The sequence below is a fragment of the Oncorhynchus mykiss genome, chromosome 19 (assembly GCF_057628025.1).
Source record: "Oncorhynchus mykiss isolate SJ-2025 chromosome 19, ASM5762802v1, whole genome shotgun sequence".
Classification (NCBI taxonomy): domain Eukaryota; kingdom Metazoa; phylum Chordata; class Actinopteri; order Salmoniformes; family Salmonidae; genus Oncorhynchus; species Oncorhynchus mykiss.
In genome coordinates this window covers 42,719,338-42,746,694 of record NC_143040.1, presented here as the reverse complement: position 1 = coordinate 42,746,694, position 27,357 = coordinate 42,719,338, and the positions used below count along the sequence as shown (strand labels likewise).

The 27,357-nt window shown below is 40.6% G+C and overlaps 1 protein-coding gene across 1 annotated transcript in view; it reads right to left on the bottom strand.

Moving 5' to 3' along the window:
* prkd1 (protein kinase D1) overlaps positions 1 to 14,684 on the bottom strand; it is a 55,013-nt gene extending 40,329 nt beyond the window's left edge. Inside the window, exon 1 of the mRNA XM_021573990.3 lies at positions 14,034 to 14,684. Coding sequence (XP_021429665.3) covers positions 14,034 to 14,240 — 207 coding nt within the window. The 5' untranslated portion in view covers positions 14,241 to 14,684. The remainder of the gene's footprint in view (positions 1 to 14,033) is intronic.
* Between the last annotated feature and the right edge of the window lie 12,673 nt (positions 14,685 to 27,357).

Below are 27,357 nucleotides of genomic sequence, written 5' to 3'. Positions count from 1 at the left end.
GGGACTGGTACATCTATTTTTGGACAAAGTCGACCCTATAGATTTATACATCCTACTAGTTGATTAGCAGATGAGACCAAATATGTTTTTTATGGTGCTGACACTAAGGAGTGAGCACTCAGAGTGCTGGGGCAGAAAAGGGCCATGATCCTGAAAGGGAATGGTGATCCTCTACAACATTTATCTTATGCTAATGAAGGTGCATGGTGCTCTGAATGCTTTCCAAAACAGCTGGTCCACAATGGCCTATGCACATTGTACAGCATTCATCTGCCGTTCTGTTCTGCCCAAGGGTAGGTGTGTGTGTGTGTGTGTGTGTGTGTGTGTGTGTGTTAGTACGTGACCCTACCACACATGGCTCTCGTCAGGATAATGGCACTCAAATGGATACTTCACAGGCAATCACAATCAGTTGCCAAGCAACAGGGGCACCATTCTATAACTAGGAGACAAACGTTGGGGAGCAGACCACAGAATGTAATATCTAATTCATTTTTAATACCTTGGGGAGACGTACAGTAAACTATAACTTGATCATGTTTGTCTAATGTTTCTCATTTGTAAAACCGCATGGAATAAACCTTCAGAACTATCCAAACATATACCGTACACAGCCATGGCGAAAAAAGGAAATATAACTGGTTATTATCATCATATATCATATACCTTCATATATATAAATAACACATACATTATGTCTGTTTCTCCAACCGATTTCCAAGCAGTCATCTGTATCCACGACACTATGAACGTATGACAGCATCCCAGTCTTGAATATGATGCAACTTTATAGTGGGTGACGAAATAAAGAAAGGATTGGTGTGAAGAAGAAGAAATGGTGGTGGAAGGATGCGGTTGGTTGAAGGACTTGTGGGATGGATGTGTAGCCTATGGCTCAGCCAGGGGTGCTATCACTGAATATCTCACTTGGTTCAAGGAGTCAAGCTGGCCATGAGCAAATGGCAAATAAATAGGAAGCGTGTAATTCACGGCCCTACAGTGGAAAAGCCCCATAAGTGATCCTAACCCTGCTCACGTCACAGCTCTACATATGGACTGACACTGACTGAACAAGGAGGTTAGCACTCTCTGTGACAAACCAAAGTGTTTCCGACTGATTAATAAGGACACTTGAAAGAAAAGATCGGTAAAGAGTGGTAATGCAAAAAGGTGGTAAAACTTCAAACAAAGGCGTCATCCTTTTAATTAGTCCTTATAACGCTTGGCTCTAATGGATTCCAATGAGACGGCCTGTTCGCAGTCTGTTAGATCTATAAAACAGCATTTTGATGGGAGCTAGGACTGTGGTTGAAGAAGTGATAAAGATGTCAAGGGGTTGACTGCACACAACCGCCCGTCCTCGTGTCATTGTCCAAAATCAGGCAAATGTATCAAAGGACTGTTCAAAACTCATAGATACTGTACATGTCAATAGTTATGGTTAAGCTGGTTCATGGTTGCAAGATCTTATTTGGATCAGGACTTGAATGTCAAGAGGAGGATGACACGACTATCCGTTATACATCATGCGCACATATCCCTGCATATTGTATCGATTTGTTTAACTACAGATAACTACTGTAAATCTTTGTTCAGCATGTAATTGCGTACCTGTAATTATCACTCTACATAATTGAAAAGGCACAGTTTGACAGTATCAGTATCAGCATCAGACAGAGACATCCTTCTATGTTCTATAATAAGATCCTTTCCAGGAACTCCTCATAGGACATGGCTAACAATGTCATCTTTGCCCTTTGATGATCTAATTCTCTCTTTGCCACAGTAAGATCCTCTATAAATTGGTCAGTGGCGGCTGCTGATTGGCTGAATACCCGCGAGGTGGCTGGAGTCAACAAAGCAGCATGACAGAAATATGATTCCAACTTTTCAAACTACAGGCAGTTTCTTTAAGAAGATATATGAAGTGATCTGTGCAATTGAACAGCATAAATACACCAATTTCACTTTTGTATATCAAAAACCGAATGACCACAGCTGCGCCTCACATGCTGGCACTGTTTTGAACAGATTAGATTCTACTATTTAGAACTTGCAGCCAGCTCACGAATGATCGTAAAAGGGAGAACACAACAAGCATGCAGATGCAATAAGTGAATACACATTATCTACAGTATATCACAAAAGTGAGTACACCCCTCTCATTTTTGTAAATATTTGAGTATATCTTTTCATGTGACAACACTGAAGAATTGACACTTTGCTACAATGTAAAGTAGTGAGTGTACAGCTTGTATAACAGTGTACATTTGCTGGGATGAGGTAGTTGAGTGTGCTATTTACAGATTGGCTGTGTACAGGTACAGTGATCGGTAAGCTGCTCTGACAGCTGATGCTTAAAGTTAGAGAAGGAGATATAAGTCTCCAGCTTCAGTGATTTTTGCAATTCGTTCCAGTCATTGGCAGCAGAGAACTGGAAGGAAAGGCGGCCAAAGGAAGTGTTGACTTTGGGGATGTCCAGTGAAATATACCTGCTGGAGCGCGTGCTACAGGTGGGTGTTGCTATGGTGACCAGTGAGCTGAAATAAGGCAGGGCTTTACCTAGCATAGACTTATAGATGACCTGGAGCCAGTGGGTTTGGCAACATATGTAGTGACTAGTAAGTTATTGAACAGCTTGTTTAGAAAATATACACATTTAACACAATTTTATGAGAATTTTAAATATAATCCATGAATTATATAAATATTAGAGATCGATGGCCGATTAATTATGGCTGATTTCAAGTTTTCATAACAATCGGAAATCGGTTGGCCGATTTAAAAAAAATATATATTTGTATTATTTTACACCCCTTTATTTATCCTTTATTTAACTAGACAAGTCAGTTAAGAACACATTCTTATTTTCAATGACGGCCTAGGAATGGTGGGTTAACTGCCTTGTTCAGGGGCAGAATGACAGATTTTTACCTTGTCAGCTCGGGTATTCAATCTTGCAACCTTACAGTTAACTAGTCCAACGCTCTAAACACCTGATTACATTGCACTCCACGAGGAGACTGCCTGTTAAGCGAATGCAGTAAGAAGGTAAGTTGCTAGCTAGCATTAAACTTATCTTATAAAAAACAATCAATCATAATCACTAGTTAACTACACATGGTTGATGATATTACTAGTTTATCTAGCGTGTCCTGCGTTTCATATAATCGATGCGGTGCGTGTTCGCGAAAAAGGACTGTCTTGCTCCAATGTGTACCTAACCATAAACATCAATGCCTTTCTTAAAATCAATACACAGAAGTATCTATTTTTAAACCTGCATATTTAGTTCATATTGCCTGCTAACCTGGCTCGTTGTGAACTCTGTGAAGAATATTTCTTCCTAACAAAGACAGCCAACTTCGCCAAACGGGGGATGGTTTAACAAAAGCTCATTTGCGAAAAAAAGCACAATCGTTGGACAACTGTACCTAACCATAAACCATAAACATCAATGCCTTTCTTAAAATAAATACACAGAAGTATATATTTTTAAACCTGCATATTTTACTAAAATAAATCGAGGTTAGCAGGCAATATTAACCAGGTGAAATTGTGTCACTTCTCTTGCGTTCATTGCACGCAGAGTCAGTGTATATGCAACAGTTTGGTCTGTACGTAATTATGACATAACATTGAAGGTTGTGCAATGTAACAGGAATATATAGACTTCTGGATGCCACCCGTTAGATAAAATACGTAACGGTTCCGTATTTCACTGAAAGAATAAACGTCTTGTTTTCGAGATGATAGGTCAATTAATATGGTCAAATCTGGAAACTAAGGCTCGTATTTCTGTGTGTTATTATGTTATAATTAAGTCTATGATTTGATAGAGCAGTCTGACTGAGCGATACCAGCAGGCTCGTAAGCATTCATTCAAACAGCACTTTCGTGCGTTTTGCCAGCAGCTCGTCCCTGTGCTTCAAGCGTTGAGCTGTTTATGACTTCAAGCCTATCAACTCCCGAGATTAGGCTGGTGTAACCGATGTGAAATGGCTAGCTAGTTAGCGCGCGCTAATAGCGTTTCAAACGTCACTCGCTCTGAGACTTGGAGTGGTTGTTCCCCTTGCTCTGCAAGGGCCCCGGCTTTTGTGGAGCGATGAGTAACGCTGCTTCGAGGGTGGCTGTTGTCGATGTGTTCCTGGTTCGAGCCCAGGTAGGGGCGAGGAGAGGGACGGAAGATATACTGTTACACTGGCAATACTAAAGTGCCTATAAGAACTATAGTTCGACCGATTAATCGGAATGGCCGATTATTAGTTTTCATAACAATCGGAAATTGTTTTCAAAACAATCAGAAATCAGTATTTTTGGGCGCCGATTTGCCAATTAAATGTTTTTATTTTTTATATACCTTTATTTAACTAGGCAAGTCAGTTAAGAACACATTCTTATTTTCAATGACGGCCTAGGAACGGTGGGTTAACTGCCTCGTTCAGGGGCAGAACGACAGATTTTCACCTTGTCAGCTCGGGGGATCCAATATTGCAACCTTACAGTTAACTAGTTCAACGCAATAACGACCTGCCTCTCTCTCGTTGCACTCCACAAGGGGACTGCCTGTTACACGAATGCAGTAAGCCAAGGTAAGTTGCTAGCTAGCATTAAACTTATCTTGTGAAAAACAATCAATCATAATCACAAGTTAACTACACATGGTTGATGATATTACTAGATATTATCTAGCGTGTCCTGCGTTGCATATAATCTGATTGAGCATACAAGCATACAAGTTTCTAAGTATCTGACTGAGTGGTGGTAGGCAGAAGCAGGCGCGTAAACATTCACTCAAATAGCACTTTCGTGCGTTTTGCCAGCAGCTCTTCGTTGTGCGTCAAGCATTGCGCTGTTTATGACTTCAAGCCTATCAACTCCCAGGATGAGGCTGGTGTAACCGAAGTGAAATGGCTAGCTAGTTAGCGCGCGCTAATAGCGTTTCAAACGTCACTCGCTCTGAGCCTTGCAGTGGTTGTTTCCCTTGCTCTGCATGGGTAACGGCTGCTTGGATCGTGGCTGTTGTCATTGTGTTGCTGGTTCGAGCCCAGGGAGGAGGTTAATGAAATACAAATGGTATAGAGGGAAATAGTTCTATAATTCCTATAATAACTACAACCTAAAACTTCTTACCTGGGAATATTGAAGACTCATGTTAACAGGAACCACCAGCTTTCATATGTTCTCATGTTCTGAGCAAGGAACTGAAACGTTAGCTTTCTTACATAGCACATGTTGCACTTTTATTTTCTTCTCCAACACTTTGTTTTTGCATTATTTAAACCAAATTGAACATGTTTCATTATTTACTTGAGGCTAAATCTGGTATTGGCTACAAGAAGATCCACAAACAATTGAATATACCACTGAGCACTGTCAGGGCAATTATTAAAAAATTCAAAAGATATGGAACAGTTGAAAACCTCATGGGTAGAGGACGCAAATGCATTTTGCCCCCCAGGAGAGGGAGGAGGATCGTGAGAGAAGAAACAAAATCCCCAAGAATCACTGTGAAAGAATTACAGGCCTTGGTGGCATCTTGGGGTCACCAGGTTTCAAAAAGCACCATCAGACGCCACCTTCCAGAAGAAAGCCCTTTCTGACCCCAAGACACAGACGCAAGCGCTTGGAGTTCGCCAAACGTCATTTAAATTATGACTAGAAGAAGGTGCTCTGGTCAGATGAGACCAAAATTGAACGTTTTGGTCAGATACAGCATCAGCATGTTTGACGTCGAAACAGAGATGCATACAAGGAGAGGCACATCATACCCATGGTGAAATATGGTGGTGGGTGAGTGATGTTTTGGGGCTGTTTTAATTCCAGAGGTCCAGGGGCACTGGTTAAGATTGATGGCATAATGAATTTGACCAAGTATCAGGCAATTTTGGCTGACAATCTGGTTGCCTCTGCTAGAAGGCTGGACTTGGCCGTAGGTGGACTTTCCAACAAGACAATGACCCGAAACATACTTCAAGATCCACACAGAAATGGTTCTGTGACAACAAAATCAATGTTCTGCTATGGCCATCTCAGTCGCCGGACCTCAATCCAATGGACAACCTGTGGGCTGAATGGAAGAGGGCAGTTGATAAGTGCAAACCCAAGAATGTGAAGGATCTTGAAAGGATCTGCATAGAGGAATGGTCCAAAATTCAAAATGTGTTCCTTAACCGTGTCAAACATTACAGGAAAAGACTCCATGCTGTTATCTTTGCCAGAGGTTTCTTTATTTTTACTATTTTCTACATTGTAGAATTTTTGATTTTTTTTTTGTATTTTTTTTGTTTAACCTTGATTTAACTAGGCAAGTTAAGAACACATTTTTATTTTTCAATGACGGCTTACCCTGCCAAACCTGGGCCAATTGTGCACCGCCCTATGGGACTCCCAATCACGGCCAGATGGGATACAGCTTGGATTCGAACCAGGGACTGTAGTGATGTCTCTTGCACTAAGACGCAGGGCCTTAGACCCCTCAGGAGATTGGTAGTGAAGACATCAAAACTATAAAATAACACATATAAAATCATGTAGTAACCAAAAAAACTGTTAAACAAATCAAAATATATTTTATATTTGAGATTCTTCAAAGTAGCCACCCTTTGCCATGATGACAGCTTGCACACTCTTGGCATCCTCTCAATCATATTCATGAGGTAGTCACCTGGAATGCATTTCAATTAACAGGTGTGCTTTGCTAAAAGTACATTTGTGGAATTTATTTCCTTCTTAATGAGTTTGAGCCAATCAGATGTGTTGTGACAAGGTAGGGGTGGAATTCTTGTTTGAAAATGGCGCTGGGGAGAATGGCTGCCATTTTATAGACTCTAACCAATTGTGCTATTGTGTGTGTTTTTTCGCATTATTTGCAACTTATTTTGTACATAATGTTTCTGCCACCGTCTATTATGACCAAAAAGAGCTTCTATAAATCAGTACAGCGATTACTCACCTCGTATTGAAAGAAGATTTTTTCTTTAACGAGTCGGATGAGAGGGAGTTACTCCAGACACCCGACAAGGCCCTCATCCCGGTAATTTATGAACATTTGAACATCTTGGCCATGTTCTGTTATAATATCCACCCGGCACAGCCAGAAGAGGACTGGCCACCCCTCATAGCCTGGTTCCTCTCTAGGTTTCTTCCTAGGTTTTGGCCTTTCTAGGGAGTTTTTCCTAGCCAACGTGCTTCAGCACCTGCATTGCTTGATGTTTTGGGTTTTAGGCTGGGTTTCTGTACAGCACTTTGAGATATCAGCTGATGTACGAAGGGCTATATAAATACATTTGATTTGATTTGATTCGCAGGAGAAAGAGACTGAAATATTGAGGACGAAGGTCAGGGTGCCTTGTGAGGATCTGATGGCGAGTGGGTAATTTTTCTTTACCGTTGGTCCTATTAGCCAATGTACAATCACTGGATAATAAAATAGACTAACTACAAGCACGCATATCCTACCAACAGGATATTAAAAACTGTAATATCTTATGTTTCACCGAGTCGTGGCTGAACGACGACATGAATAACATACAGCTGGCGGGTTATACACTGTATCGACAGGATAGAACAGCAGCCTCTGGTAAGACAAGGGGTGGAGGTCTATGTATATATGTAAACAACAGCTGGTGCACGATATCTAAGGAAGTCTCAAGGTTTTGCTCGCCTGAGGTAGAGAATTGCATGATAAGCTGTAGACCACACTATTTACCAAGAGAGTTTTCATCTATTTTCTTCATAGCTGTCTATTTACCTCCCTGGAGGGAAGCCAAAGTAAGTCTGCTACCCAAGAGTGGTAAAGCGGTCTTTACTGGTTTTAACAGTAGACCTATAAACTTGCTGCCAGCTCTTAGCAAACTGTTGGATAAAATTGTGTTTGACCAAATACAATGCTATTTCTCTGTAAACAAATTAAGAACAGACATTTAGCATGCTTATAGAGAAGGGTCCTCAACATGTACTGCACTGACACAAATGACTGATGATTGGTTGAAAGAAATTGATAATAAGAAGATTGTGGGAGCTGTACTGTTAGATTTCAGTGCAGCCTTCGATATTACTGATCATAACCTGTTGTTGAAAAAACGTGTGTTATTGCTTTTCAACCTCTGCCATATTGTGGATTCAGAGCTATCTATCTAATCAAAGGGTTTTCTTTAATGGAAGCTTCTCTAACGTCAAACATGTCAATTGTGGTGTAGCGCAGGGCAACTCTCTGGGCCCGCAACGCTTTTCTATTTTTAACCAATGAGCTGCCACTGGCATTAAACACAGCACGTGCATCCATGTATGCTGATGATTCAACCATATACACATCAGCAACCACAGCTAATGAAGTCACTGAAACCCTTAACAAAGAGTTGCAGTCTGTTCTGGAATGGGTGGCCAGTGAGACAATAGTGCTAGTACGAACTTGGACCCAGGCGCAGAGAAACACAGCAGGTAAGGGTAAATCCAGAAGGTCTTCATAACAACAAAGCAAGGGCACATGAGAACACTGGACAAAACATGAGACCTGAGCAACTGGCCCAGTCCACAGAGGAACCAAAATAGTCATCCAGCAGGTGATCCCAATAAGTCCAACTAGGGTCACCTGGATACTAGAGGAAACCCAAGGGTGCTCTCCAGTGGCAACCACAGGTAGTACACTCCAGGAAGAAACCCTGACCTGTGACAGCCAGGAATAAACTGGTCCTGAACATCTCTAAAACTGAGAGCTTTGAATTTGGTACAAATCCTTCCTTAAGTTCTATACCTCAGCTGAATCTGGCAATGAATGTTGTGGCTGTTGAACAAGTTGAGGAGACTAAATTAATTGGCGTTACCGTAGATTGTAAACTGTCATGATCAAAACATAAATTCAATGGTTATAAAGATGGGGAGAGGTCTAGCCGTAATAAAGAGATGCTCTGCTTTTTTTGACACCACACTCCAAAAAGCAATTTCTGCAGGCTCTAGTTGTCTAATCTTGATTATTGTCCAGTCGTGTGGTCCAGCGCTGCAAGGAAAGACCTAGTTAAGCTGCAGCTGGCCCAGAACAGAACGGCACGTTCTGCTCTTCATTGTAATCAGAGGGCTGATATAAATACTATGCATGCCAGTCTCACTTGGCTAAGAGTTGAGGAGAGATTGACTGCATCACTTCTTTTTATAAGAAACATTGTGTTGAAAATACCAAATAGTTTGCATAGTCAACTTACACACAGCTCTGACACACACACTTATCTCACCTGACATGCCACCAGGGGTCTTTTCACAGTCCCCAAATCCAGAACAAATTCAAGAAAGCGTACAGTATTATATAGAGCCCTTATTGCATGGAACTTCATTCCATCTCATATTGCTCAAATAAACAGCAAACCTGGTTTTAAAAAACAGATAAAGCAACACCTCACAGCACAACACCTCTCCCTTTTGACCTATTAGATAGTTTGTGAATGCATTGATATGTAAGCTACGTGTGCCTTCTTAAAAATGTATGTAGTTCTGTCCTTGAGCTGTTCTTGTCTGTATTATGTCATTATGTTTCATGTTTCGTGTGGACCCCAGGAAGAGTAGCTGCTGCTTTTGCAACAGCTAATGGGGATCCTAATAAAATACCAAAAAATAAATACCAATACCAAACCAATGCTGGAACTAAAGCCACACTCAATGAGCTGTATTCCGCCATTGGCAAAACGGAAAACGCTCATCCAGAGGCGGTGCTCCTAGCGGCTGTGGACATTAATCCAGGGAAACATAAATCAGTTTTACCTCATTTCTACCAGCATGTTAAATGTGCAACCAGAGGGATAAAACCTCGAGACCACCTTTACTCCACACACAGAGACGCATACAAAGCTCTCCCTCGCCCTCCATTTTGTAAATCTGACCATAATTCTATCCTCCTGATCCCTGCTTACAAGCAAAAACTAAAGCAGGAAGCACCAGTGACTCAGTCAATAAAAAAGTGGTCAGATGAAGCAGATGCTAAGCTACAGGACTGTTTGCTAGCACAGACATATGAATATGTTCCGGGATTTTTCCAATGGCATTGAGGAGTACACCACATCAGTCACTGGCTTCATCAATAAGTGCATCGATGACGTCGTCCACAGTCCCCACAGTACACTACCGTTCAGAAATACAGTGTAGACATTGTTAATGCTGTAAATGACTATTGTAGCTGGGAACGGCTTTTATGGAATATCTACAGTTGAAATAAGAAGTTTACATACACCTTAGCCGAATACATTTAAACTCAGTTAAACAATTCCTGACATTTAATCCTGGTAAAAATTCCCTGTTTTAGGTCAGTTAGGATCACCACTTTATTTTAAGAATGTGAAACGTCAGAATAATAGTAGAGAATTATTTATTTAAGCATTTATTTCTTTCATCACATTCCCAGTGGGTCAGAAGTTTACATACACTCAATTAGTATTTGGTAGCATTGCCTTTAAATAGTTTAACTTGGGTAAAACGTTTCGGGCAGCCTTCCACAAGCATCCCACAATAAGTTGGGTGACTTTTGGCCAATTCCTCCTGACAGAGCTGGTGTAACTGAGTCAGGTTTGTAGGCCTCCTTGCTCGCACATGCTTTTTCAGTTCTGCCCACAAATGTTCTATAGGATTGAGGTCAGGACTTTGTGATGTCCATTTGGAAGAACCATTTGTAACCAAGCTTTAACTTCCTGACTTATGTCTTGAGAAGTTGCTTCAATATATCCACATAATTTTCCCTCCCTCATGATGCCATCTATTTTGTGAAGTGAAACCAGTCCCTCCTGCAGCAAAGCACCCCCACAACATGATGCTGCCACCACCGTACTTCACGGTTGGGATGGTGTTCTTTGGCTTGCAAGCATCCCCCTTTTTCCTCCAAACATAACAATGGTCATTATGGCCAAACAGTTCTATTTTTGTTTCATCAGACCAGAAGATATTTCTCCAAAAAGTACATTCTTTGTCCCCATGTGCAGTAGCAAACCATAGTTTGGATTTTTAATTGTGATTTTGGAGCAGTGGCTTCTTCCTTGCTGAGCGGCCTTTCAGGTTATGTCGATATAGGACTCGTTTAATTGTGGATGTAGATACTTTAGTATCTTTTTCCTCCAGCATCTTCACATGGTCCTTTGCGGTGGTTCTGGGATTGATTTGCACTTTTCATACCAAAGTGCGTTCATCTCTAGGAGACAGAATGCGTACCCTTCCTGAGCGGTATGATGGCTGCGTGGTCCCATGGTGTTTATACTTGCGTACTATTGTTTGTACAGATGAACGTGGTACATTCAGGCGTTTGGAAATTGCTCCCAAGGATGAACCAGACTTGTGGAGGTCCACAATGTGTTTTCTAAGGTCTTGGATGATTTATTTTTGATTTTCCCATGATGTCAAGCAAAGAGGCACTGGGTTTGAAGGTAGGCCTTGAAATACATCCACAGGTACACATCCAATTGGCTCAAATTATGTCAATTAGCCTATCAGAAGCTTCTAACGCTACAACGTAATTTTCTGGAATTTTCCAAGCTGTTTAAAGGCACAGTCAACTTAGTGGGAGTGGGAGGTCCCTGTGCACAACTGAGGAAGAGGACAAGCACATTAGAGGGTCTAGTTTGAGAAACAGATGCCTCACAAGTCCTCAACTGGCAGCTGACAAACACCATTTTGATCCTGTAATCGAACCCAAAAATGCTGACGCTCCAGATACTTCTAAAGAAGGCCAGTTTTATTGCTTCTTTAAGTAGCACAAAAGTTTTCAGCTGTGCTAACATAATTGCAAAGGGGTTTACTAATGATCAATTAGTCTTTTAAAATGATAAACTTGGATTAGCTAACACAATGTGCCATTGGAACACAGGAGTGATGGTTGCTGATTATGGGCCTCTGTACGCCTATGTAGATATTCCATTTAAAAAATCTGCCGATTCCAGCGACTATAGTAATTTACAACATTAACAATGTCTACACAGTATTTCTGATCAATTTGATGTTATTTTAATGGACAAAAAATTAGCTTTTCTTTCAAAAACGAGGACATTTCTAAGTTATCCCATACTTTTTAATGGTAGTGATTATATATACAAAGAAAAAAAATCAGGACCAATCCCAAATGTTTTTTGTTGACCAATCACAATTGGGGAGCCGTTACTAACGCCTTAGTGGGCTGGCCGCCGCTGACTTTGATCTAAAACAGGAATTCTAATCAGCACAAAGAAGACCCAGAGAACTCTCAGAGTAGTACTCTACACTTTGATTGGACATTGAAGCTGTCAAACGTGATGCAACTACTGCATATTCAAAGAGTTAATTTAGCCTAGAAAGTGCAATCATCATGCCAAACTAGCTTTCAGTAAAGTTGCAATTAGATGACTAATCTAATTCTAGACACTTTTTCATAAGGTTTAGGGACAAATCCTAACTTCTATCAAGTTGACTCATTCCATCCAGGATATGCTGCTGTATAAATCAAACTAATTTTCTCGTCATCCTCACAGTCTAGCTGTCTCACTTTACACAGCATATACGCAAACAAACACACCCACACACAAATTAAAGATTTCACTTTGTACTATTTAAAGTGTTAAGTGTTCTGAGCAGCTATACACAAGATACCCTCTCTCTGTGATAAAATGTGTCTACAAGGTGTTGAGGTATAGCCTCCTATACCTGTAGTTCATATAGGAGCTGTTCGTTACTTAATTAAGAACAATCTCTTTTACCCTCACACACCAATAGGATGACAGAAGGGATGACAGAAGTGCAACCCTGGCACTTTGTATGTATCACCCAAAACGTATACTACCAATTAGAATAACCTGGGGGGGCCTGTGGAAACATGATCATGTTGAAACGGAAATAAACAAATGAAGTGAGACTATCAAGATGTTATCCCCAAATGAAACTATGAAGTTACAACATATGTAAGCCTACATAAAACTGTCTGAGATATCATTTTCCATTTTGGATTTAAGGTACCGTGTTTTTTAACCCTTGCCCCTTTCAGATATGAACAAAATTCAGTATAAGGAAGACGGAATGGTAAAGAAGACAGGTTTATGTTTAGATATGAAAGGGGTTAATATTACCTAAGACTTATATTTTGCAAATACATTTTAGTTATTTAGCAGACACTCCTATTCAGAGCAACTTACAGGCGCAATTAGGGTTTAGTGCCTTGCTCAAGGGCACAGACAGATTTTTCACCTAGTTGTCTTGGGGATTCAAACCAGCAACCTTTCGGTAACTGGCCCAACTATCCTAACTGATACGCTACCTGCCTATAGGCCACCAGCCGCAGCCTAAGGGTTAGAGAGTTCGTCAGTAACCAAAAAGTCGCTAGTTCGAATACTCGAGCCCACAAGGTGAAAAATCTGTCGATGTGCCCTTGAGCAAGGCACTTACTCCTAATTTGCTCATGAGGCACTGTACTACTATGGCTGAACCTGTAAAACAACAAATTTCACTGCACCTATCCAGTGTGTGCCAATAAAACATCATTTTTTATTTTTTGTAGATGGTCATGCATACACTGTATAGGCTACAGGCCTGATGATTATAGGGAAAGGATGGTGTAGTTCCCATGTTGTTGATAAGTGATCAACTACAACTTTATTAAATATGTGGATTCTCTATTTCATTAGCTTATGTTGAACTTTTCCTTTCTCTACATGATACCATATTTGTTAGGCCTACATCTTTCCATTATCAATACATACAGTAACTTATAGAATTGTTGTCCTGCTTGTTGGAATAAATTATTGAATGTGACATCAAGGACTTTTCTGAGTTGCTAATTGCGTGCAACAGAAAAATGGAACCAACAACGATTGACATTTTTTAGTTCATACCTAATTTACTGTATGGGTCAGACATAGCCTAATTATCAATCCCATATGGATTGTGTCACGCCATACAGTAAACTAAATACCTAATACCCGAATGCAAACATGTGTGCAAAAGTTTATAAATCACTAAGAAGAATATGTGCTTAATTTAAACTAATTAAATTATAAGGATGGCATTACAGAAGTGATAGGATATACTGTAGTTACCTTCTGGTCCACGATGTAACATGCCATCTCCCGGACTTGAGCGAGACTGAAGTCGACAGAGTCCAAAAGAACGGGCTCGCGGCTCAGCCCGATCTGGATCTGGAAAGAGATGCCATTGGATACGGAGGACAGGGGACTCGGCGGTCGGATCACCGGCGGAGCACTCATATTTATCTCTCGAGAGTCAAAACAATACAGACTCGACATACTGTAGGTGAGTAAATCTACTTGTCTAACCGCAAAACAGACGCCTGTTTTGAATATCAAACCACAACTTCAAATCTCCGATCGTGTCATGAATGCAAATTATGACGAGAGATTATTAGCCTAATAAAACGAATGATATAAACCAAAGAAATGTTGAAAAATATCATATTTTGAGCGGTGAAATACGATAATGATGAAGCCATATACGTCAGTTACGCTTGAACGTTCGGATGTAATCAGAGCCCGCATCCTGCCTGGATGGCTGATGTTATGCCGTGTTCATGTGCTAGTCGGAACTCTGAAATGTCCTACTTGCTAACTGGTGGTACACTTGCCGTGTTCCACCAGTTAGCAAGTCATACATGTTTTGAGTTTCGTAGTTCCTACTAGGACGTTAACGTGGCAATAGCTCTCATCATTGAGACAGGGTGGTGGGAGAAGAATGGACAGCTGAGCGGTGACGAGGAGTGAAATTGAGGGTAGGCCTTCCCCTCATGCTTTCTTATCGAAAGTTTATTAAGCTTGGGTACCACTGGGCTATCCTGCCAAACATCCGAAATATTGACTCAATTAAAATATAATTTTCCACCAACTAGTCTTCCATTCTGTTAGAGACAAATAAAGAAGTACATTTTGTGGATAAGGCAATTTGACAACCTCGTTTAGGAACCAAAAAGCTCAAAATTCAAAGTATGGCTAATTGAGTGTGCGTTCGTAAATTCAAACTGGCTATCTACTCCGATTTCAGAGCACTCTCGTCTGAGTGTGCCAGAGCGCAGAATAGCTGACAAATTTATGAACGCTCAACCACAGTTGAATGTGGCCGGTATCAGTAAACGTCTGGGAAAAGTGTAATTAAATTGTTGCCAGCTGCACAGTTACAGTCACCAATGCTCTAGAGAACATGAAAACAGCCAAACCAGCTCTGCTATGGGGAGTGAGGTGTACTCATTTGCGTCTGGAAGTAGCTAGCCAACATTAGCCAGTTAGCTTGGGTGCTTGACTGCTGTTGTGAGTCAGAACCCTCGGATCAACCCTACTCCTTGGCCAGAGCGTCCAGTGTGCGCTCCGAGAGCGAAACACTGAATTTACGAACGGACAATCTGACAACGCTCTGAATAGAGGAACTCCAGAGCTCACTACAGATTGAATTTACGAACACACCCTAAACCTAATTGTATACGTTTAAAAAAGTAGGCCCAAGTGATCAGAGGAGCAATTCAACCAACCTGGTCTCAGGGCATTACGTTTCAATTGGTACGTAAATTTGTTAATGAATGTCCCATTCGCATCCCAATTTTGCAGTCTGCTGCATTGCACCAGATCAGTCATCAATTTCGGCAACAGAGTGGCATCGCTGCTCCCCCTTGGTCCGATGCTCCATTGCGAAATGGATGCAGCATACTTAGAATTTTTCCGAACTCTGCATTGTCTTCCATCTGGCCAGAGTCCATCAATAGAACAGAGTTAGGCTACCAAACCACAGAATGTAGCCTACTATAAATGAGTAGGCTACTATTTTTAATAATAATGTTGAATAATACAACTTTGGATGTCAAGACAATTATACTATATGACTGTAGCATATGGTTTTAATTCTGAAAAGTTTATTGTGATGGTAATTATTAGGTGTGGCTACAGTAACTTCCCACTGGGCACAGACGTCAATTTAACGTCTAGTCCATGTTAGTGCAACGCCATTTCATTCAAATGACTTGGAAACAACGTTTCCCAGTGGGTTCAGCCTAGCTTTCAGATAGCTAGCTAACGTTAGTTGCTCTGTGTAAACTAGCTTGAGTTAGAAAGGAAGTAAGCTAGGAAGTCAGACAAACAAGTTGAGGAAAAAGTAACTAAACAAAACATGTTTTATTATCACCTGAAACAATGTTTCTCATGTTTTGAATAAAAAGGTTATATCCCAAAATAAATGTGATCTCTGATGAGAGCGAGGCTCTCCCCCATCTTGCGTTACACACACTTGTCCAACCAGTAGTGGGTCAACACTGCGTAAAAGGGACATATGGCGAACAGAATTCCATCCATTTTTGTACATGGCATTAGTATGATACATTGCGTTGCATTTGGGTATATCAGGAATGGAATAGCGGTCGTATAATATCATACGAATTAAGATGTATAGTAGTAGACTATCATATGTCTTATCCTATCGGTACAATAGCATACGAATGGGATGACATAACTTATCATCAAAATCTTCAAGTTCCTCGGTGTGCCAATCCCTGATAAACTGTAATGGTCCCTTCACACAGACAGAGTGGTGAAGAAGGTGCAACAGGAAGCTGAAGTAACCTGTCTCTGGTAGAGGTCGACAGATTAATCGCAATGGCCGATTAATTAGGGCTGATTTCAAGTTTTCATAACGGAAATCAGTATTTTTGGGCAACGATTTCAGATTATTTAATTATTAAAAAAATGTATTTATTTATAGTTATATACCTTTTATTTAACTAGGCAAGTCAGTTAAGAACACATTCTTATTTTAAATGACTCTCTAGGAACTGTGGGTTAACTGCCTTGTTCAGGGGCAGAACGACAGATTTTCACCTTGTCAGCTCAGGGGTTCCCATCTTGCAACCGCACAGTTAACTGGTCCAGCGCTCTAACCATTGCACTCCACGAGTAGCCTGCCTGTTACGCAAATGTAGTAGAAGCCAAGGTAAATTGCTTGCTAGCATTAAACTTATCTTATAAAAAAACAATCAATCATAATCACTAGTTATAACTACTGATCCAGTTTAGCAGGCAATATTAACCAGGTGAAATTGTGTCATTTCTCTTGCGTTCATTGCACTCAGAGTCAGGGTATATGCAACAGTTTGGGCTGCCTGGCTCATTGCGAACTAATTTGCCAGAATTTTACGTAATTATGACATATATTGAAGGTTGTGCAATGTAACAAGAATATTTAGACTTAGGAATGCCACCCGTTAGATAACATACCGAACGGTTCCGTATTTCACTGAAATAATAAATGTTTTGTTTTAATGCCCAAAGGCTCGTATTTCTGTGTGTTATTATGTTATAATTAAGTCAGATTTGATAGAGCAGTCTGACTGAGCAGCAGCATGCCCGTAATCATTCATTCAAACAGCACTTTCGTACGTTTTGATAGCAGCTCTTCGCAAGCACAGCGCTGTTTATGACTTCAAGCCTATCAGCCTAATGGCTGGTGTAACCAATGTGAAATGGCTAGCTAGTTAGCTGGGTGTGCGGTAATACTGTTTCAAACGTCACTCGCTTTTAGATTTGGAGTAGGTATTCCCCTTGCAAATGGTATAGAGATAAATAGTCCTATAAATACTATATTAACTACAACCTAAAACCTCTTACCTTGGAATATTGAAGTCTCATGTTAAAAGGAACCACCAACTTTCATATGTTCTCATGTTCTGAGTAAGAAACTTAAACGTTAGCTTTTTTACATGGCACATATTTAACATGGCACACATTTTTACATGGCACATATTTTTATATGGCACACATCTTCTCCAACACTTTGGTTTTGCATTATTAAAACCAAATTGAACATGTTTCATTATTTATTTGAGGCTAAATTGATTTTATGGATGTTTTATATTAAGTTAAAATAAGTGTTAATTCAGTATTGTTGTAATTGTCATTATTACAAATAAAAAAATAAACAAATCGTCCGATTAATCGGTATCGGCTTTGAAAAATCATAATCGGTCAACCTCTAGTAACCATACCAAACGTAAGATATACTTATTGCTGCAAAGATTTACGTAAAATACCAAACCTCTGACCTGTTCAGTCTGCAACAACACCTGTTGATGGTCTTTGCTGTTCCTATATGAGTGATTGGAGAGGGGGAAACTGATCTCAGTTAACAGCATTACAGTAAAATAAAAAATCAAATATATATATATATATATAATACATTGGATGCTGCAACTATAATTAGCCACTACAGATTAGGCCTACAGTGTTCAATCTTTCCCATGAAATTTCATCTACCAGTAGGCTAATCATGTTTCACACAATTTATGTGATTTGTGCAATTACAAAATAAAAAAGACAGTTGTTAGTTATATCATGTTATACTGTGGGTTTCAACCCAGAAGATGACACTGCGTTGCCGAAACATTGGTTGTTAGGTTTACCCATTCAATTGTTGGGAGCATATACTGTATAGGCTAGAGTGTGAGACTTTATTTATTTTTATACTGTGGGTTTGCTAAACAGTATTCTTAGAAGAATAATACATTCTGTGGGTTTGCTAAACAGTATTCTTAGAAGAGTAATACATTCTGTGGGTTTGCTAAACAGTGTTCCTAGAAGAGTAATACATTCTGTGGGTTTGCTAAACAGTGTTCCTAGAAGAGTAATACATTCTGTGGGTTTGCTAAACAGTATTCTTAGAAGAGTAATACATTCTGTGGGTTTGCTAAACAGTGTTCCTAGAAGAGTAATACATTCTGTGGGTTTGCTAAACAGTGTTCCTAGAAGAGTAATACATTCTGTGGGTTTGCTAAACAGTGTTCCTAGAAGAGTAATACATTCTGTGGGTTTGCTAAACAGTGTTCCTAGAAGAGTAATACATTCTGTGGGTTTGCTAAACAGTGTTCCTAGAAGAGTAATACATTCTGTGGGTTTGCGAAACAGTGTTCCTAGAAGAGTAATACATTCTGTGGGTTTGCTAAACAGTGTTCCTAGAAGAGTAATACATTCTGTGGGTTTGCGAAACAGTGTTCCTAGAGCAGCATGTGTGCTGGCATGTTGGTAACAGGCTGGGAGTGCTCCAGACTAATGGTTGCTAGGAGAGCGAGAGGACAGCTGATGCTTTTCCTCCTACGCTTCAACCTTGTACACATTAGTGCTTCAGCTGTAATACAGTTACAACAGCAGATATCTGCTTTTACAACATATCAGCTTGAGGTATTTTGGGGACAGCTCGTACTGTAACTGATTAAGGCATAAAGAAATCACAACAGATACATTTAGTTAATTCCCATTTTTTTTTGTGTAGCTCTAATCGGGTCTCTAAATAATGCACATTTAATCATTCTCCTATATGTTTAAAATAAAACAAATAAAAGCTTATACCAAATTAAACAAACCTCACCTCTGTGTCATGTTTTTAACTTTTTAAAAAAAATTATTCATGTGGCTGGGGAGATGACAAGTGGGTCAGGAAGACGCATCAATTAATTCAAGAGTGGAGACTGGAGACCCAATGACAATTGCCGAATGTCATTACACTTTTTGGTATTTTTGTAACAGATGTCCCTTTCTATTCAGCCCATAAAAGATGTGCACACATAGGACGTCCTGTGAGAAAAATTGAAAAATGTCAAGGTATAATTCTCACACTTAAATCAAATCCAATTGTATTGGTCACATACACATGGTTAGCAGATGTTAATGCGAGTGTAGCGAAATGCTTGTGTTTCTGGTTCTGACAGAGCGGTAATATCTAGCAAGCAATCTAACAATTCCCCAACAACTACTTAATACACACAAATCTAAAAGGGGTGACTGTGAAGCAAACCCACACATAAATGGTCTCAGGAGGCTTTCTCCGGACAAGCTTTTTTCTGGATGCCCCAAACAATCGGATAGGGGATTCATTAGAGAAAATGACTTTACCCCAGTCCTCAGCAGTCCAATCCCTGTAGCTTTTGCAGAATATCAGCCTGTCCCTGATGTTTTTCCTGGAGAGGAAGTGGCTTCTTTGCTGACCTTCTTGACACCAGGCCATCCTCCAAAAGTCTTTGCCTCACTGTGCGTGCAGATGCACTCACACCTGCCTTCTGCCATTCCTGAGCAAGCTCTGTACTGGTGGTGCCCCAATCCTGCAGCTGAATCAACTTTAGGAGACGTTTCTGGCGCTTGCTGGACTTTCTTGGGCGCCCTGAAGCCTTCTTCACAACAATTGAACCGCTCTCCTTGAAGTTCTTGATGATCCGATAAATGGTGGATTTAGGTGCAATCTTACTGGCAGCAATATCCTTGCCTGTGAAGGCCTTTTTGTGCAAAGCAATGATGATGGCACGTGTTTCCTTGCAGGTAACCATGGTTGACAGAGGAAGAACAATGATTCCAAGCACCACCCTCCTTTTGAAGCTTCCAGTCTGTTATTCGAACTCAATCAGCATGACAGAGTAATCTCCAGCCTTGTCCTCGTCAACACTCACACCTGTGTTAACAAGAGAATCACTGACATGATGTCAGCTGGTCCTTTTGTGGCAGGGCTGAAATGCAATGGAAATGTTTTTTGGGGGATTTAGTTCATTTGCATGGCAAAGAGGGACTTTGCAATTAATTGCAATTCATCTGATCACTCTTCATAACATTCTGGAGTATATGCAAATTGCCATCATACAAACTGAGGCAGCAGACTTTGTGAAACTTAATATTTGTGTCATTCTGGCCGTGCTGCTGCTCCAGTCTCAACTGTTCTGCCTGCGGCTATGGAATCCTGACCTGTTCACCGGACGTGCTACCTGTCCTTGCCCTGCTGTTTTCAACTCTCTAGAGACAGCAGGAGTGGTAGAGATACTCTTAATAATGATCGGCTATGAAAACCTAACTGACATTTACTCCTGAGGTGCTGACTTGCTGCACCCTTGACAACTACTGTGATTATTATTATTTGACCATGCTGGTCATTTATGAACATTTGAACATCTTGGCCATGTTCTGTTATAATCTCTACCCGGCACAGCCAGAAGAGGACTGGCCACCCCTCATAGCCTGGTTCCTCTCTAGGTTTCTTCCTAGGTTTTGGCCTTTCTAGGGAGTTTTTCCTAGCCACTGTGCTTCTACACCTGCATTGCTTGCTGTTTGGGGTTTTAGGCTGGGTTTCTGTACAGCACTTTGAGATATCAGCTGATGTAAGAAGGGCTATATATATATAAATTTGATTTTGATTTGATTCTCAACTTTTGGCCATGACTGTACATATGATATGAGTAATGTAAGATATGTAAACATTATTAAAGTAGCATTATTTAAAGTGGCATTGTTTCAACTGACTAGTGATCAATTTGTTAAAGTGGCTAGTGATTGGGTCTCCATGTAGGCAGCAGCCTCTCTGATTTAGTGATTGCTGTTTAGCAGTCTGATGGCCTTGAGATAGAAGCTGTTCTTCAGTCTCTCAGTCCCAGCCTTGATGCACCTGTACTGACCTCGCCTTCTGGATGGTAGCGGTGTGAACAGGCCGTGGCTTGGGTGGTTGTTGTCTTTGATCTTTTTTGCCTTCCTGTGACATCGGGTGCTGTAGGTGTCATGGAGGGCAGGTAGTTTGCCCCCGGTGATGCGTTGTGCAGACCGCACCACCCTCTGGAGAGGGCCTGCACAACGCTGGGCGATATGGCCAAAATATGTTTTTTGTTTTTCAAAATGTTGATGGTATTCTATGTTTTTGATTAATAAAAGTTCTAAATTTGCTTTATGAGTAGTGTGTGACCCCAGGGTGGCAACACATATATTCTAAATTATTTGAATGGGTCCTTCTCCATTCTGATTGTTTTATACTGTTCAATTCAACTTCAACCTAAAATCATTTCCTGCATTTCCATCCATTTCTGCATTTCCTGCACTCATTTGAGATCATTTCCACACTGCCACGATATGGGCAAAAATACTAGGCCTTATTTTTAACCAAATGTTGCAATTGCGATTTAGATCAAAACACTTGGGTGAACTTTTGGAATCATGGAAATAGAATCTTTATTCTAATTTCTATAGTTAGAATATAAATAATAGTGGGCACTTTGAATACAGTGTTTGACATGACAACGAATGAAAATGTCATGAATGAGTTATTGTGACAGGGTAGGAACCAAAGTGATGTTCAGTGTTTCCTAGGGGACCCTATAATCTTTGGCTACATTACATCTTTATTCATGTAGCCAACATATTCAAGCTTCGCCTATTCCTCTTTTGATTTAGAAGATACTGTTGCACAAATAACATGCTGATTTAAGCCTCCACCAGTACTGGTATCAGGCTGTTTTAGCTAGCAACCTTTTTGCTCTGACTCAGTACTTTTATTAGCTAACAAGCAATTATCATTAGTGGCTAACATGATTTAGCTTAACATGCTAAGAAAATACAAACTAGCTGTTTGCAGATGTAAGAAACACAAACTGCTATTGTAATTATAGAACGCTTGTGGATTTATATTAAGATCAATTTGGGAACAACATTGTTGTCATCAACATTGTTGCATGTACTGCATTGACCATACAGACTGAATGAAAGTGTCTCGTGGTCAAGCAACAACAAATGCGCTTCTTGAGTGACAGGGTGGAACTAGGTCTGTGTGGAAGGCGGCATGGAGAGAGAGAGAGAGCGGAGAAGGATGGATCAAGTAAGGTAGTAAAATATAAAAATGGATGTTACACACTGTGTATCACATTTAACAAACAAAACATTCAAATACCGAGAAGGTAAAGTAAAAACCCAAACCGTTCTGTGCATCAATACTGGTATATAGTAAACTACAGTATACCGCCCAGCCCTACTGGAGAGCCTTGCGGTTGATGGAGCAGTTGCCGTACTGTGATAAAGCCCGACAGGATGCTCTCGATTGTGGATCTGTAAAAGTTAGTCAATGTTTTGGGTGACGAGCCAAATTTCTTCAGCCTCCTGAGGTTGAAGAGGCGCTGTTGCGCCTTCTTCACCACACTGTCTGTGTGGGTGGACCATTTCAGTTTGTCGTTGATGTCTACACCGAGGAACTTAAAACGTTCCACTTTCTCCACTGCTGTCCCTTCGATGTGGATAGGGGGGGTGCTCCCTCTGCTGTTTCCTGAAGTCAACGATCATCTCCTTTGTTTTGTTGATGTTGAGTGAGAGGTTGTTTTCCTGACACCACACTCTGAGTGCCCTCACCTCCTCCCCGTAGGCTGTCTCGTCATTGTTGGTAATCAAGCCCAATACTGTAGTGTCGTCTGCAAACTTGATGATTGAGTTGGAGGCGTGCATGGCCCCGCAGTTGTGGGTGAACAGGGAATACAGGAGGGGGCTGAGCACGCACCCTTGTGGGGCCACAGTGTTGAGGGTCAGAGAGGTGGAGATGTTGTTTCCTACATTCACCACCTGGGGGCGGCCCATCAGAAAGTCCAGGACCCAATTGCACAGGGTGGGGTTGAGGCCCAGGGCCTCCAGCTTGATGATGAGCTTGGAGGGTACTATGGTGTTGAATGCTGAGCTGTAGTCAATGAACAGCATTCTTACATAGGTATTCCTCTTGTCGATAGGTGCGATAGGGAAGTGTGCAGTGTGATGGCGATTGCATCGTCTGTGGACCTGTTAGGGCGGTATGCAAACTGAAGTGGGTCTAGGGTGGCCGGTAAGGTGGAGTTGATATGATCCTTGACTAGTCTCTCAAAGAACTTCATGATGACACAAGTGAGTGCTACGGGGCGATAGTAATTATACAGGAACAATGGTGACCATCTTGAAGCATGTGGGGACAGCAGACTGGGATAGGGAGAGATTGAATATGTCCGTAAACACACCAGCCAGCTGGTCTGCGCATGCTCTGAGGACTCGGCTAGGGATGCTGTCTGGGCCAGCAGCCTTGCGAGGGTTAACATGTTTAAATGTTTTACTCGCGTCGGCCACGGAGAGAGGGGGGGGGGGGGGGGGGGGTGCAGTTCTTGTTAGCGGGCGGCGACGATGATTCTGTAAAAACCTCAAAGCGGACAAAGATGGTGTTTAGTTTATCTGGAAGCGGTGTCCTTTTAGTTTGTCTGGAAACGGTGTCCGCGATGTGGCTGGTTTTCTTTTTGTAGTCCGTGATTTCCTGTAGACTCTGCCACATACGTCTCGTGTCTGAGCCGTTGAATTGCAACTCCACTTTGTCCCTGTACCGGCATTTCGCTTGTTTGATTGCCTTGCAAAGGGAATAACTACACTGTTTATATTCAGCCATTTTCCCAGACCTCTTTCCATGGTTAAATGCACTGGTTCGTGCTTTCAGTTTTGTGCGAATGCCGCCATCCATCCACGGTTTCTGGTTAGGGTAGGTTTTAATAGTCACGGTGGGTACAACATCTCCAATGCACTTCCTTATAAATTCACTCACCGAGTCAGCGTATAGATCGATGTTATTCTCTGAGGCTGACCAGAACATATCCCAGTCCGCGTGATCAAAACAATTGAAGCATGGATTCCGATTGGTCAGACCAGCGTTGAATGGTTCTAATCACTGGTACATCCTGTTTGAGTTTCTGCCTATAAGACGGTTGGAGCAAGATGGCGTCGTGGTCGGATTTGCCGAAGGGAGGGCTTTGTATGCATCGCGGAAGTTAGAGTAGCAGTGGTCGAGTGTATTACCCTAGTGCAATCGATATTGATTGTGTAGTGCAATCAATATGTTGATAGAATTTAGGTATAAGCGCTGTATCCACAGTTTGAACCTCAACCCATTTTCATGGTCAAGCTGTATAGAAATTTGTAGCATTACATTATTTAATAGCTTATATAATGCATAATAATATATAACATAAGGAGATCTAACTAACTAAAGTATACACCGTACAGTATATGACAGAAGACAAAGTCCTGTTTCCACCATCATGTCAAATTTAATATGTGAAATATGTCAAATGAAAGCCCTGCTGGACTCTCATTGAGATGGATGGATAGATGAGTGGGTGGATGGGTGGGTGGGTGGATTCCATCCTTCCAGGCCTGCTCCTGACAGTGGCAGCAAATTACTCAGATTATTTTAAGCCTTTGGAAAAAATAGGAGAGAACCATTATGAATCCTTTTAGAGGATGTGTTTCTGTGTGTTTGTATGGAAGGCTGATACGGTGTGAGACTGTCTTCTTTTTGATGGAAATATATTCTGTCAGTGTATAAATCTGTAAAGTCTGTTGCCTGTAAAGCCTATTGTCTGTCTGAATTCCAGCATCTATTTATATGTTTAACAAAAATAGTTCACAAAAAAGGCAAAACAGGGAACAGTTAGCTAGAAAACATATTGATCTCATGCATACCTGTGTAAATATTTCAATCAACAGGTCGCTAAAGTTGACTCACTGCTCAGATGTAGGATCTTAATTTGATCATTATTTTGTTGCTGAGAATTTTCCTGCACGGGAGGAAATGCAAACTTAGTGTATTTAAGGTTTAAAAAGTTTGTAATTTACACATTAAAATGTCAGACTTGATTTGACCTAAAGACAAATGTATCAACCCCTACAAATAATATCCATTTATTATAATCCACATAATTCACATTTCCTGTTGCTATAGGATTATTTTCCTGCTGTAGCAAACTGGCTCAAATTAAGACCCTATATCTGAACATTATGCTGACCCTGGTGTCCCTTCTTACCTGCAAAGGTCCAAAGAAAATGTCTACCTATACTCTAAAGAGGTTTTTCGGCTGTCCCCATAGGATAACCCTTTGAAGTAACATTTTAAGTTCCATAGGATAACCCTTTTGTGTTCCATGTAGAACCCTCTGTTGGAACGGGTTCTACCTGGAACCCTTTTTTCTAAGTGTACCCTGATCTAATGGAAAGATTAGATAATCATTTCTGCAGCTTCATAATCACAAATTTGTTTGGAATATATTTATGGATCCCCTTATTGAAATAGATTACGCCAGAAGATAGTAAAAGAGACCAGCGATCTGCTGTTATGTTTAATGTTTTTCAGCCCTTGCACTTTACACAGAGCAATCGTACCTATTTCAAGAGATGGACGTTTCTAATACGTTTCTATGTATAGCTGTGTGTTATTTTCGGCCATATTAACCTCTGCCAAACAGAAAAGGATCGTTGTTTTTTCTGTTTGGTGAATAAAGTTAGTTATTTATCTATAATTTTGTGGAGTTCAGTTCTATTTTCCCGTCTTTGCTCATTGATTTTTATACATTTCGTGGACATTAAACAATATATAATTTAGTTTTATCCAAGTAAACAACATGTTTCCATTTCAGGTGGGTAACCTTTGAAATGACTGTACATCATTTCATGTTTGACTCCAAAATTCTCTGTAATTAGCCCAACAAAGGGAACCAAAATTATTCCACTCATAAATCCGTAAAATAACATTTTTTCAAATATGTCTAAATTACAGTAGATCAGAGTCAAAAGATTATCTTTGCATGTCACACAGGAACCAAATGCGATGTCAATCACCAACATTTGTCATAGCACCTCTCAGAAGATAATAAGGCCTCTCTAAGTATGAGATATTACAGGTCAAGACCCCCTCTTGCATGTCATGATGACTCCTAATTGCAATTTATATAATAACCAGGAGAGAGTTTTGGAAGCATGTAGAAAAGGAGAAGAAATTATTATGGCTTGTCAGGTATGACAGTTTTCAGTTTTTAAGCGCCTCCTTTTTTTCAGTGTTCTGTAGCAGTAGAACTACACTCCTCTCACTCAGCAATTAACTTGGCTCTCTCGTTAATAAGCATGGTCAGAATTGACAAGGTAATCTCTACATTGTACATCGGAGGAGAGAAGACATGCACAGATGTAGGATCTTAATTTGATCAGTCTTTTGTTGCTGAGAACTTTCCTGCATAGCAGGAAATGCAAACTTGAAGTGTATTTGAAGTTTAAAAAGGCTTCTAAAGTTTGAAATTTCAATTTTTAAAATGTCAAACTTGATTTGCCCTTATGAAAAATGTATCAACCCCTACAAAACAAATCCATTATTTATAATCCACATAATAATTCACATTTCCTGTTGCAAAAGGTTTATTTTCATGCTGTAGCAAACTGGCTCAAATTAAGATCCTGTATCTGTAGCCAGTCTGCTGCTGCGAAAATCTATTGGAAAGTTTATGCCATCATTGTAGATGATGCCAACACATGCCAACATATTACAACTACAATACCCAATACAGCAACTGCCATTCACAGGCTCGGATTACTATAAGATGACAACAGTGGAGAAAGTCAGAGGTAATCAGCGTTTGCCTCCTTTGGCCATACGCTGTTATTGCAAGGCTGATGTTGAAATGACTTTAGCCTGTATGGTATGTACTGTACAGTATTGTATCCTCCTTATATGGCTACATTTTGGCTCTACTTTAAATCCCTATGGTGAAGACACATTATCTGTTATGACACATTGGTGGTAACAGCACAAACAGTT